Below are 13,847 nucleotides of genomic sequence, written 5' to 3' on the forward strand. Positions count from 1 at the left end.
CTGGTTTCCCCCACAGTCCAAAGACATGCAGGTTAGGTTAACTGGTGACTCTAAATTGACCGTAGGTGTGAATGTGAGTGTGAATGGTTGTCTGTGTCTATGTGTCAGCCCTGTGATGACCTGGCGACTTGTCCAGGGTGTACCCCGCCTTTCGCCCGTAGTCAGCTGGGATAGGCTCCAGCTTGCCTGCGACCCTGTAGAACAGGATAAAGCGGCTAGAGATGATGATCATTGAAGCCAGTTCAGAATGTGAGGAACAAACCTGTCCCCAGTAAATACACACAGTCTATAGTGGCATGTTTTCCCTTTAATTCTTGCATATTAAAATGTTTGACAAATTTTGAAGTCAGTCAGTGTTTAATTTTAGAGACCATTTCAACTACACATTTCTCTGTAGTATTTGTACTGTATAACACATGAACAGTTGGGAAATATGAAACCAATTATTCTCAGTAATTGAATTATACTCATTTACACGTTATGAAGTTGTAAAAATCTAACAAACATAATTGAGTAACAAGTACAAGATTTTGTTTAATTTGAGAAACTCAAATGGCACCCTTGAATGTTTTAAAATGGGCTAACTCATTTTAAAATAAGTTCAGTCAGACAATGTGACTAAATGGCAGAAACCTGAGCAAAACAATGTGTCAGGAAACTAACAAGAAATGTAAATTCAATTGTTAACGTGTGCAATAAACTGCATGTAAAGGCAGGTGTGCAAATTTAAACAGGGCATGAAATATTTCAAGCACTTAGAAACTATACAGGGGGTGGCACGGTGGTGTAGTGGTTAGCGCTGTCGCCTCACAGCAAGAAGGTCCGGGTTCGAGCCCCGGGGCCGGCGACGGCCTTTCTGTGCGGAGTTTGCATGTTCTCCCCGTGTCCGCGTGGGTTTCCTCCGGGTGCTCCAGTTTCCCCCACAGTCCAAAGACATGCAGGTTAGGTTAACTGGTGACTCTAAATTGACCGTAGGTGTGAATGTGAGTGTGAATGGTTGTCTATGTGTCAGCCCTGTGATGACCTGGCGACTTGTCCAGGGTGTACCCCGCCTTTCGCCCGTAGTCAGCTGGGATAGGCTCCAGCTTGCCTGCGACCCTGTAGAACAGGATAAAGCAGCTAGAGATAATGAGATGAGACCACTCTGGTCTGATCAGTAAACTTGGCTTGTTTATAGCTGTAAACTAGTCATCAGTGGTTGAGCATTAAAAGGCAACAGTGGTCACCATGCAGGCATGTTAGTTGCTTACCCAGACATTCCTTTGTAAGGGATTATAAAATTTAGTTGAATATCCCCATTCTAGGCAGCACGGTGGTATAGTGGTTAGCGCTGTCGCCTCACAGCAAGAAGGTTCTGCGCGGAGTTTGCATGTTCTCCCCGTGGGTTTCCTCCAGGTGCTCCGGTTTCCCCCACAATCCAAAGTCATGCAGGTTAGGCTAATTGGTGGCTCTAAATTGACCGTAGGTGTGAATGTGAGTGTATCTATGTGTCAGCCCTGCGATGACCTGGCGACTTGTCCAGGGTGTACCCCGCTTCTCGCCCATAGTCAGTTGGGATAGGCTCCAGCTTACCTGTGACCCTGTAGAACAGGATAAAGCGGCTACAGATAATGGATGGCACCACCAAGCTACCACTGGTGAGCCCTTGGGCAATGCCCTTAACCTTATCAGCTCAGCATATCCACCTCAACCCCTCAAAGAAGAAAGAGGAGGGAAAATGTAGTAGTAGTATTTGGAGTTTTTGACTGAGAAAATCCGATAGAAAAAAAAAAAGTCCTGTGTATTCCTGAGTTGCTTGGAACCTGCTTGCCTTGCTTCCTTGAGTACTTTCTGTAGTGCTATTAACATTACCATCTCAGGAAATGCATCGGTTCTTCTGCTTCTACTTGATTAGTGACATGTCAGAAATGTAGTTTCGACTGAACATGCTACATAAGCTTCGTGTGTCCTGGAAACCAACTCATTTATGAAACCTAAGCATCTGGAGCCCAAGTTCCTCTGCTGCTTACTCAAAACAGGCTTTAGTTTGTGCATGGATTCGGAGAAAAAAAGTGTAAAAAAAAAAAAGCAGCCCCAAACCCTGCTCCCTTTATGATATTAGCAGTCAGTATACAGACCGCATATGCCCAGTATTGATTTGGAGTGTAAGCGTGTATACAGTAGCAGAAATATTACAGTGATTGGAGAAAAGTGCATAAAATGCATCAGTTTATGGTTACAGTTAGGACTTGAGTGTCGTAAGCAGATGATCCAGTATCTTCTCACACATATAGAGACATCGGGGAACATGGAAGAACCCTGCATAAAAAGCAATTTGAAAAATCTGTCCCAAAAAACAGCTGGCAAATCATTTTTCAGTACTTAAGATATTTAATGAGGAGGTTGTACTACTTCCGGGACAGCCATCAAGTTTCCAAACTACACCAGCAAAGTTAAGACGACCTGAGGCTCAGGCAGTGCATGAACAGTAAACGCTGGTAAAAGTTCTTCTGCCTTTATAAAACAGTGCTCACCTTTGAAAGGTCCCCCTTTAAAATCCAGCACCGCTTTCCCCTGCTGACTCAGATATCCGAACCACTCACCGTGCTCTTCGTCAGGAAACTGATTGATAGAGAAACAGGCCACCAGTCAGCATGAGTGATACGATAAACATCGGGAGGTGTTTACACGTCACGTCTGCATTTACACAGAAGATTATCTGAGAGGAACACGCGATGGCAGCCAACACAAATGTTGAAAATTCCCAGTTTAAAGGGGTACCAAATATAATATATACAGTTGCTGATGTGACAAAGTAACGTATTCTTAAGTATTCTATCAACTTTATATACTAGAAAACAACGAAATATCTTGGTAATTGTAAATATAATACTTTATACGCTAAACCGCACAAGAGTCGTCATTTTTAAAAGACCATGACGTCAGCGCTACCCACTGCACTAGGAGAGAAGCGTGTAATCATGGCGTCGGGCGCATCAAGTGAAAGCGACAGCTCTGTCGAATCGTACGAAGAGATCCCGCAAGACACACTGCAAGCAGGCTATGGCTTAGAAGGGTACCAGTTTGAACCTAGGAGAGGTACTATGTAGTGGAAGTTCATTATGTCTAAGCTATTTTAAATTCGTTTCTTAAGACAAGAATTTTTTAAGACGTTACCTTGTTGACAGTTTTGGCGAGAACCTTCCGCCTTCTTCAAAACAGTCACCAGATGTCGAGTGGTGACGTGCCTTATCAGCTGATGTTACGCTACGGAGGCGTGAACGTCCCGCCCAATTTGACAGGTAGTTCACGCCTCCTGCTGTCAGGTCGCTCCCCCAGGACACATCTGGTGACTGTTTTGAAGAAGGCGGAAGATTCTCGCCAAAACTGTCAACAAGGTAACATCTTAAAAAATCCTTGTCTTAAGAAACGAACTTAAAATAGCTAGGAGAGGTACTCTCGACTCCGGTGATGAAAGAAGAGAAGAAAGCTCGGATGACGGCGAGGATGAGACTGACGCTGACCATGGGCGTGGCGAGCGTGGGGCAGAGCGTCTGCGTGCAGGTGACACGGCGTGGTGCTCGTGCGGAAAATGTAACGTGGAGTTGCTCACGAGTCCAGCAGAATTTATTTGCTGCAATGAGATAGGCGCCACCCGTGGACTTGCGAAATCGTCGCAAGAGGCAGAAACAGGTATTTCACACGTGCTATTCCCAACCTCAATGAGCCAACACAACTGGGCACATACATACGTCATGAGTGTTACGCAGAGAAAATGAACGTGCATTCTGATTGGATAAAATTAATATCATGGCGGGCTGTTCAAACTGCGGAAATAGTTTGCTCGAGCTACTTTCAAAACACTATAACTTTCCAACCTTAGAACAAAAAACTTTTGTAAGTCTTGAATAAGGTTCATTAATGTGTGTTTTATTGTTATATTTACTCTATATATTGCCCTCTGTTCCCCTTTAAGAGATTAGATAAACATATCCATTTATTCAAGTATGGATTGATGATACGGTCATTTTTGTAAATGTTACTCACGTGTGTGAAGGTGTAGTCGTAGACTTGTGTGAATCTCTCCAGCAATGCAGGCTCTCTGAAGTGATCGTAGGCCATTAGATAAGAGATGAGAGCTTCACAGTGAGGCCACCACAGCTTCATGTTCCATTCCAGCTATACAACAAAATCAGAGAACAGACATGCTGGAGTCAGGTGCGTTTTATCTACTATACTGCATGTTGACCAGCGGTACAGACCAACTGGCCTTCTTTTAATACGGTTTGGCTTTTTTTTAAATACAGGTTTGGAGATGCTTGGAAATAGAGCATAGAGCATCTGTGGCCCGTCTTCTGGCATGTTATTATGCATGTTAGTGGAGTCAAGGTCATTTCACTGACTACTAGAAGGGCTCTGGTGACTCCTGGTGGTGAAATAGAACAGTACTGACAGGAATTATGGTTCTTTTTAGGGGTCATCCATAATTTATCATCATGAGTTTACAAAGAGTAGACTTTTGAGAGTGTACATTAGCGGACAAAAAAAAAATGATGGATTTACATGGAATAGGAATTCAAAATAAAACCATTTCTTGTATTACTTTTTATTAAAATCAGATGACAGGACAATACAAAGATTCACAAGAGAAGAAAAGACGGGTCCAGAAGTTTTCATAGAAAGCAGGCGATTCATTTTACAGTCCCCCCAGGATTCCGCGGGCCTTTTTTGTGATTGTTGCGGGCTAAAATGTCTGATGTTGCGGGGGTTTTCCAAAAAATTGCAATGAAAGTTGGTGTTTTTTAGATTTTTGTTGCGATTACATTGCGGAAGGAAGTGAAAGTTGCGAGAAATTGTTGCGATTTTCTCTTTTTGTGATTAAAATTGAGTGATATGTTAAATATTTAAGTTATTACTGGAAAAACTATTGATTAAAAAAAACAGACACTGAGAAATGGTCCTATAAACAACTTTACCAATATAAAAGATTACCAGGACTACAAAAATGCAGAAAAATGGGCTTTACTTATCCAAATGCACCTGTTGGTTCAAAAGTTAAAGTGCAGAGAACCTCACAGCACAACATGAAGTTACCTTAAAATATAATATAAATGCCTCAGCTTTCATGTAAGAAAAAAAACTATTAATACTAGTACTGTGTGCAGGCAGTCTCTCCTGAAGACTAAATTAAACAATAATTATAAACTAATAAAATAAATGGCTCAGGCTTCATAGAAAAAAACAACAACAATTTGAACAGAATCTCACAGTATGATGCTGAAGCTGCCTAAACAATGGAAAATAAAATACCATTTTGGCAAAAATGTTGGCATCCATTAATTTCTTGTATTAAGTAAAAAAAATAAAGTGCGCACAGTCCTTCACTGTAAACATAACACACTTTCAGTAACAGAATTTAAGCCTATATAAACACTGACTCGCACGTGCTGCTTCTCTTGAACGTATACACGGAAGTAAGCAGTGTTGCCAGATACTGCTGACGTTTTCCAGCCCAAAATATGTTCAAAACCGGCCAAAATGCACTTGAAATCCCCCAACTGGGCGGGAATCCGCCCAATCTGGCAACACTGGAAGTAAGGCGAAAGGTAGTTTGTCGACGTCACCTCAAGACGACGCCAACGATTGGTCAAATTTGCAGGAAAGTTGCGGTGATTGGATATAATTGCAACACCGCCCTGAATTCATGGGGATTGGTTGAATTTGCGTTGAAGTTGCAAATCGCAACATCCTGTACCCCTTTTCCACCAAAGCAGTTCCAGGGCTGGTTCGGGGCCAGCGCTGGTGCTGGTTCACAACTCGTTCAACTTGCGAGCCAACTGAGAACCAGTTTGCTTTTCCATAGCTCGCGGTGCTAAGCGGAGCCACGTCATTACGTCGCTGTATATGTCAGTTACGTCATTGTATACGTCATTACGTTGCTGTATACGTCAGTTACGTCGCTACATTTGCATAAACCTTGGCGCGAATATCGAAGCAAAAACAACAATAATAATAAATGACTTTGCGTTTGTACAGCTGCTGCTTCTTGTTGCTTAAAAATGGCGATCTTTCACGGTCTTGCTATTGTTGTTGGTCTTAACAACTCCGCCCCCCCGCTGACGTAAGCGGTTCTTTCCTCTGGCCCAGCAGAGAGTTGGTGCTAGCCTGGAACCGGTTTTTCTGGCCCCAGCTCTTTGTCAGTGGAAACAGAAAACCCGGTTCCAAACTAAGCACTGGCCCCGAACCAGCCCTGGAACTGCTTTGGTGGAAAAGGGGCACTGGAGGGTCTGATTTATGAAAATTAGGAACTGTCTTTTTAAGGGGAGCTGTTGCCTTTTGGCTTTGAAATGTTCGGTTTTGATTCTTTCCAAGCAGCCTGTCCTGCGCTTCTCAGATGAATGCAGGAAACAACAAATGTTTAAAAACTGCTCGTACTCGTTTGAAGGAGTCTTGTGAATAGTGGTATTTCTGCTATTCACAAATTTGTAAATGCGGTCAAAATCTGCGTCAGCCATTGTTGTATTGAAAGAAAGTGTGTAGTGCTAGCTGGCAACACAGATGTGGCGCGAAATTTTTAACATGGCAGCCGCTGATTTGCACATTGACGGATCATAATTTCATTTTTAAAAAGTGTACGACTGGTCATTAACCCCCTCCCCCCCGCGTACGGTTTGTACGCTCGTGATAATGATGAAAATTATGGATGACCCTTAAGTGAGTCAGATCATTTGGCTCAGCGCCATTTTTTTTTTCATAAAACGGACAACATTCTCATCAGTGATTGTTCTCGTAAAGGCTGAAATTGTTTCATAAATTCATAAATAAAATACCACACCTGAAGTATGTTTGAATAATTGTAACTGATAGTTTTTCTTTAATTCAGGTCACTTCATGTCTTAATGATGGTTATATTTCTCTTTACTTAGTCGAGGAGTTCTTGACATAATATGGACACTGCAGTTGTGGAATAGGGCTCGTTATCTCTAGCCGCTTTATCCTGTTCTACAGGGTCACAGGCAAGCTGGAGCCTATCCCAGCTGACTACGGGCGAAAGGCGGGGTACACCCTGGACAAGTCGCCAGGTCATCACAGGGCTGACACATAGACACAGACAACCATTCACACTCACATTCACACCTACGCTCAATTTAGAGTCACCAGTTAACCTAACCTGCATGTCTTTGGACTGTGGGGGAAACCGGAGCACCCGGAGGAAACCCACGTGGACACGGGGAGAACATGCAAACTCCACACAGAAAGGCTCTCGCCGGCCACGGGGCTCGAATCCGGACCTTCTTGCTGTGAGGCGATAGCGCTAACCACTACACCACCGTGCCGCCCCTGGAATAGGGCTAATTACTGTATTTTTATTATTTACTATTTGAGACCAAAAAGGCAATAAATTCCACTAATTAACTTTTGACCAGACTAATTGAAAAGCATTCCAGGTGACTACCTCACTTGTTTACCACGCATGTCCAATGTTATTTCATAGTTTTGATGTCTTCAGTATTGCACTACAATGTAAACATAGTCAAAATACAGAAAAACCTATGAATGAATGAGTAGGGGTGTCCAAATTTTTGACTGATACTGTACTCCTCTACCACATACACACTATACAGACTAAAGTCACAGTAAATTTGCGCTGGCTGTTACAAAGCAGGATGTCTGGTCACCATACCCGTCAGGGCCGGGTGGAGACGAATGTATGTGCAGAAGAAGATATTTGTTAAGAAAAATGCAAAATCAGGCAAACAGTCCAAATCGGCAGGCATAAATCAGAAACGATAAACGAGCAGTAGGTCGGGCGAGGCGCAAATAGAACTCAGTACTTCACAATCCGAGTTAGTCTTTGGCGTCCTTATATACATACACACGTGCTGATTGCACCTTAATCCAGTGCTGGTGAGAGTCATTAGCGGCGTGCGCACGTGATTCAGTTCACAGCACGTGTGGGTGTGATAGTACCCTATAGATCCGGAATGGTAAGAGATACAGAACGACGCTCAGTGAGGAGAAGTTGCGTCCTGCCGCCCTGAACAAAAAAAAAAAAAAAAAAAAGCCTGTTTTTCATGGATCATTCCGGTTCAGTGATCTGGATCAACACCAAAAATCATAGCAACGTAATTCAGCCCAGAGGTATTCATGTGAAATTTGAAAACCGAGGGAGAAACGTTTTTAGGACACTAGAAGAAATAGAAAGATCCTGAGTGAGAGTAACAATTTGTGCCAGGGCTGCTAGCGCAAATTAAATGGCAAGAAGTGAAAATGTAAGTGAGGAGGAACCAGTAACAAAAAGCTGAGGCATATCTAGTTTGGCGGTTTACTTTTAAACAAGTCTATTGTTAAGGTGCTGCACAGACAGACAGACAGACAGACAGACAGCTGAATTGAGCTGCACAGAGTTATCATTTGAACCTGGGTGGGACAGTGACCATCAGCGTCTAGGAAGTAGAAGAGTCCTCCATGTTCTTTGTCCCAGCCGGTGAGGAAGGGAACCTCCATGAACTTCTGCACAGCCACATTCTGGAGCTCTGTAGCGCCTCGTGCCTTTGCGTATTGCAGCAGGAACCAGCCAGCCTCCAAGGCATGACCTGGGCCAGACAGTGAGGGAGTGGGTTACGGTTCAGTTCCTTAAGCAAATAAAAGCATGCAAATGACCAAGTCTCTTAAAGCAATCTGTTGAAACTGACTTGTACGGTTTCATTAAAGGAGAACTCCAGCGTTTTTCTACCTAATAACCATTTACCACATCTGTACTGTATGTGCCGTTACCCCACACACCATAATTGATATTTAGTCATAACCTCACTGACAAATAAAAAGAGATTGCTACTGTACGGTCAGTCACTTCTACATGCATGTTTATTCAGTTTAACAACTGCATTTAGACCTGGGGTCATCAACAAAATATTTCAGAGGACCAAACAAACACTGCAACAGAATTGTTAAACGTATGAAAGAAGCTGGCTTCTGTGAGCAATTATAGTTTTCAAAACGTGTCGCTTCTGTAGCAGATCCTCTGCTGCATTTTATCCAATCGCATCATCATCTGGCTGTAGACGTGGGTGCGTCCTTCGAGCCCGCACATCGGAGTTTTAAGATGGCGTACAGTACTGTCCCCACCCTTTACACCTGGGGTTCATCTGCCATGGCCCAGCACGCTGAGACGGTGACAGTGAGATCCTTGGTTTTACCTCAGACTGTCCTTGTCCTAGCCTCTGGCATAAAAACCAACCCCAGAGGCACAGGGGTTAGGCCCAGTTATACCGCTGGGTACTCCGTCGCACGCACAGCAATCTTCGTGAAAAACAGGGGCACCATGTGAGGGTATTGCCATGGATACAGTAACGTAGGAGAGGCCATTTGCAATGACCTCCTGCCTGGCAAGCCAGACAGCGATCACTACACCTGGAAAGAAGAGGCAATACGCTTACACTTTCCTTTAGTGAGCAGGACGTTGCGGCACCAGACCTCACAAACCCCCACATCCAAATCACATACATTTATGTAAATCATTTACCAAAAGGCAACTCATCAGAGCAGAGCTATAGAGGATGTGCAGTCACGTGACCCGTCCGTGTTTACTCCGCCATATTGGACGGCTTCAGGATTGTTTACCTTGCGCGAGCATAATGGATCCAGGGAGTAATCCCCAAGAAAATTCGGAAAATACCCCCTCTACACCGCGCGATTACTTGTCTAAGTTTGTTCAGCATCTTGAAGGTGACGTGAGGCAGCGTTACGTGGAAAAGTGTTCCAGGTTGGGGATTGCAGATCCGTACAACTTGCCACAATCCTTGTTCAGAGAAATTCGGAGCTGCGGTGCCGGCGATTTGCCCGATCTGGCCTACCACGACATTTACAATTTTCTCGTTAATCGTGAACCGTGTTACACTGGCAAAGCCCTCAAAGCTTACAAGAGCCTGGAAGCTTATAAATATTTTGTTGCGGGATGGGTATCCAAACTATACCTCTGGAAGGTTCCGAAGAAGAATGTCTACTTGATAACCTCACGGGTAAGTGGCATTAAGACGTTTATCACAAAGAGACTATGCAGGACGTTTTATCGTAAGAATGTTCGAAATCTAAACTCAGTTCCAGATAATGACAGGGTTGTAAATATGTACGTTTTTGTCTGAAAAAAAAAATATCACAAAATCACCGCCATCTTTATCTGTGCAGAATTATTATTCAATATCAGATATAAATGTATAGGGGTCACAGATATGTCCAGCTTCTATATTCAAATAAATTAAAAAAAATATTTTCTTGCACCTCTATGTGCCTAAAATAACATACATATTCTTTTTCAGTACTTTACACAATCTGATAGGAAGAACTTTATAAACAAGTTATGCATTTGTATACATATTTTATTAAGAACATTAATATTACACGTCCATGTGAAAACCAGTTATATTTTTTTGATCACAACTTGGTGATAGGTGGTGCAGCAGACACCCATTTTGCACGTCTCTCCTCGTCTGTGGGGAATCTATAAAATGACAGGCCCTCCTTTTGGCCCTGTCTATTGGTACAACCAAATGCTGAACAAGATATAACCAACCATTCTCGAAAGATCTACTCCCACACACTTGATAATTAGAACGGGTTCGTCTAAGTTCTACGCGCGGCCATGCTGTCCAAGATGGCAGATAAACAAATATCATGTGACCTCGTGTGCACGCGCTCTATAGGGCTAGAGGCATTAGCTAATACAAGGCAGAGTTCTCACAGTTTTCATTTTACAGTACATTACATTCCAGGCATTTTAGTAGACGCTCTTATCCAGAGCCATGTCCCGTACAACATACCCAGAGCAGTCTGGGGAGCAGTCAGGGTGAGGTGCCTTGCTCAAAGGTGCTTCAGCCATTCCTGCTAGTCCAGGGAATTGAACTGGCAACCTTTTGGTCCTAAAGCTGCTTCCCTAACCTTTAGGCCATGCATTCCCCCCATTTTATTTTCTCCTCTTCTCGGTCTGATGAGAGAACTATTGTCACGGCATGTCAAATAAATAAATAGAATGGACAGAGAAGTATGCCTTTATTCTCCCCACTACAAAATGTCTTATTTATAGCCCTAAACTAATCACTAATGATTAAGCATTCAAAGGCAACATTTTAAAATTCTTAGAAAAAAAAACCAAACAAAACTAAACATGACTAAAAACCAAGGACTTTTACACAGCTGGAGCTTTACACGTTAGTTGTAAACGTGTCAAAATTCTCGTTTGTGGTAACCACACGTAAGCTACACATTTGGTGGATCGAGATTAGTTTGAAACACTGGAGTATTCATTTAATTAAAAAGGTCACCAATACCTGAAAGGCGGCATGGTGGTGTAGTGGTTAGCGCTGTCGCCTCACAGCAAGAAGGTCCTGGGTTCGAGCCCCGTGGCCGGCGAGGGCCTTTCTGTGCGGAGTTTGCATGTTCTCCCCGTGTCCGTGTGGGTTTCCTCCGGGTGCTCCGGTTTCCCCCACAGTCCAAAGACATGCAGGTTAGGTTAACTGGTGGCTCTAAATTGACTGTAGGTGTGAATGTGAGTGTGAATGGTTGTCTGTGTCTATGTGTCAGCCCTGTGATGACCTGGCGACTTGTCCAGGGTGTACCCCGCCTTTCGCCCGTAGTCAGCTGGGATAGGCTCCAGCTTGCCTACGACCCTGTAGAACAGGATAAAGCGGCTAGAGATAATGAGATGAGAGGAGACCAATACCTGAAAGGACCGAGCTGGAAAGTCTGGTGTTCAAGTTGAAATTCTTTTTGGCCAAAACTTTCTATACAAGAGTGCTCTGAGAGCACAATATCCCCCGCTGAAAACTAGGCCATAACTCTGGTAAAATGTGAGCGAATTGAACGAAATTGCAATATGCGTATTACCGATACACAACAAAGAATCCTGTCAAGTTTCATGAAATTCCTCCAAAAATTGTGAGATGAGTTGATTTCAGAAGGTGAGCACCCTTCCCGGGACAGACGGACATCGCCATGACAATCCCTCTTCGGGCCTTTCGGCCAGCGGGGGATAAAAATTGTGAGGGAAGTTGATTTCAGAAAGCAAGCACAGCTTGATGAAATTGCCAAAGTACAAGTTTGTTAATAATCAAGGGCATAACTCTGGTAAAAATTTGCCCAAATTAAACCAAATTTCAATCTGTGTATAACGGTCATATAACAAAGCCTTTTGCCAAGTTTGGTGAAATTCCTCCACAAACTGAGAGGAGCTGATTTCAGAAGAACGTACACCCTCATGAAATTGTCAAAGTTATTTAATCAAGGGTCAAAACTCTGGTAAAATTTTCACAAGCGAAATTAAATCGCAATATGCATATTACCGTCATATCACGAGGCCTTTTGCCAAGCTTCGAGAAATTCATTCAAAAATTGTGAGAGGCGTTGATGTCAGAAGGCGAGCACACCTTCATGAAATTGTCAAAGTACAGGGTCGCTAACCGAGGGCCACAACTCTGGTAAAATGTGACCAAATTGAACAAAATAATATGCGTACTACCGTCATATAACAAGGCCTTTTGTCAAGTTTCGTGAAATTTTGTCAAAAATTGAGAGAAGAGTTGATTTCAGAAGGAAAAAAAAAAAAAAACACTTATGAAATTGTCAAAGTATAATTTTGTTAATCAAGGGCTGTAACTCTGGTAAAATGCGACCCAATTTAACGAAATTACAATATGCGTACAACAGTGCCTTTTACCAAGTTTCGTGAAATGCCTCCACAAATTGTGAGAGGAGTTGATTTCAGAAGGTGAGCACCCTTCCTGGAACAGACAGACGAAATCGCCAAGACATAATTCCCCTTCGGGCCTTTCGGCCAGCGGGGGATAATAAAAGTATAAATATTGCAAGGTTGTCACAAAAGCCCATGAGCAAACCTCAACTGTGTTTAAAAAAAAAAAATTTGCAAATCCTTCTGACAGCAAATTCTAGTCCTTGATGAACTACCTGGATTTTGCAAACGTCCTTGACAGCCAGGCAGCTCTTTTCCCTCCAGCGACACATTCTCAAGAATGGCTTTTCCATCTCTCTAATGAGCAACACAGCAAGAAGGAGACATTTCACACAACACTAAAGCATCAACATAAGGATTCTGACATACTGTATATTCAAGTACAGGCAGTCAGACACAGAAAAGCAAAATGCAATGCAATCTGATACTCTACATGTCAACATTTACAGAATCTATTTAAAAAAAAAAAAAAAATCATACTTGGTCATTAGGTTCTCGTCACACACCTGTACATGCTGCAGTATCTGAGAGACACACCAGTCTCCCAGCTCGCTGTATTTCTCCGCGAGCTCTGCCCTACCCTCCGTCAGCTGATCCACCAGGCACAGGAGCATCATGGGAACCGCCATGCTGTTAACAGGACAATCACCAGGGAGCTGAGGACGACCCAGACCTGACGAGTCGACCCTGACCCAGTGCACCAACAGATCCATCATGCTCTCTGCATCGGACTGTGAAGACCCAAAGGCAGCACATCACACACCTGAACAGCTCAATGCTTAGCTTCAGCACAAGTTTACTTCAGGTATGAGTTTAACTGAGACAACAGCAGCAAAATGTTTACATCAGGAATGCTAGCTCAGGTCAGTTATTTATTCGAATGTTTGCTTGAATTGTATTATTCCAATTAGGATTATGCTTGTTTAAACTTATTTTCTTATCCTTAGTAAGGAAAATATATTGTATTAAACATTTTATGATGCACATGATTAAATGATTCATGATCATTCTCATAGATTGACAGTTCGTTGGCGTGAGACATTAAAGAACCCGTGTATTCAGGTAACAAGTGCGCTTCATCATGAATACCCCGTTCTGACCTTATAGATGAATCTTTATATGC

At 43.0% G+C, this 13,847-nt stretch overlaps 1 protein-coding gene across 2 annotated transcripts in view; it reads right to left on the reverse strand.

Annotated features, from left to right (window-relative positions):
• Window positions 1-292: 292 nt before the first annotated feature.
• renbp (renin binding protein) overlaps window positions 293-13,847 on the reverse strand; it is a 46,302-nt gene continuing 32,747 nt past the window's right edge. For both annotated transcript variants that reach the window (XM_060931455.1, XM_060931454.1), the window contains exons 6-11: window positions 13,231-13,455; window positions 12,940-13,021; window positions 8,401-8,576; window positions 4,027-4,158; window positions 2,514-2,601; window positions 293-2,298 (exon numbers count right to left, since the gene is read on the reverse strand). In XM_060931455.1, the coding sequence (XP_060787438.1) occupies window positions 2,222-2,298; window positions 2,514-2,601; window positions 4,027-4,158; window positions 8,401-8,576; window positions 12,940-13,021; window positions 13,231-13,455 (780 nt within the window). In that variant the 3' untranslated portion in view covers window positions 293-2,221. The remainder of the gene's footprint in view (window positions 2,299-2,513; window positions 2,602-4,026; window positions 4,159-8,400; window positions 8,577-12,939; window positions 13,022-13,230; window positions 13,456-13,847) is intronic.

This window comes from Neoarius graeffei, chromosome 10 (assembly GCF_027579695.1).
Source record: "Neoarius graeffei isolate fNeoGra1 chromosome 10, fNeoGra1.pri, whole genome shotgun sequence".
In the NCBI taxonomy this organism is placed as follows: Eukaryota; Metazoa; Chordata; class Actinopteri; order Siluriformes; family Ariidae; genus Neoarius; species Neoarius graeffei.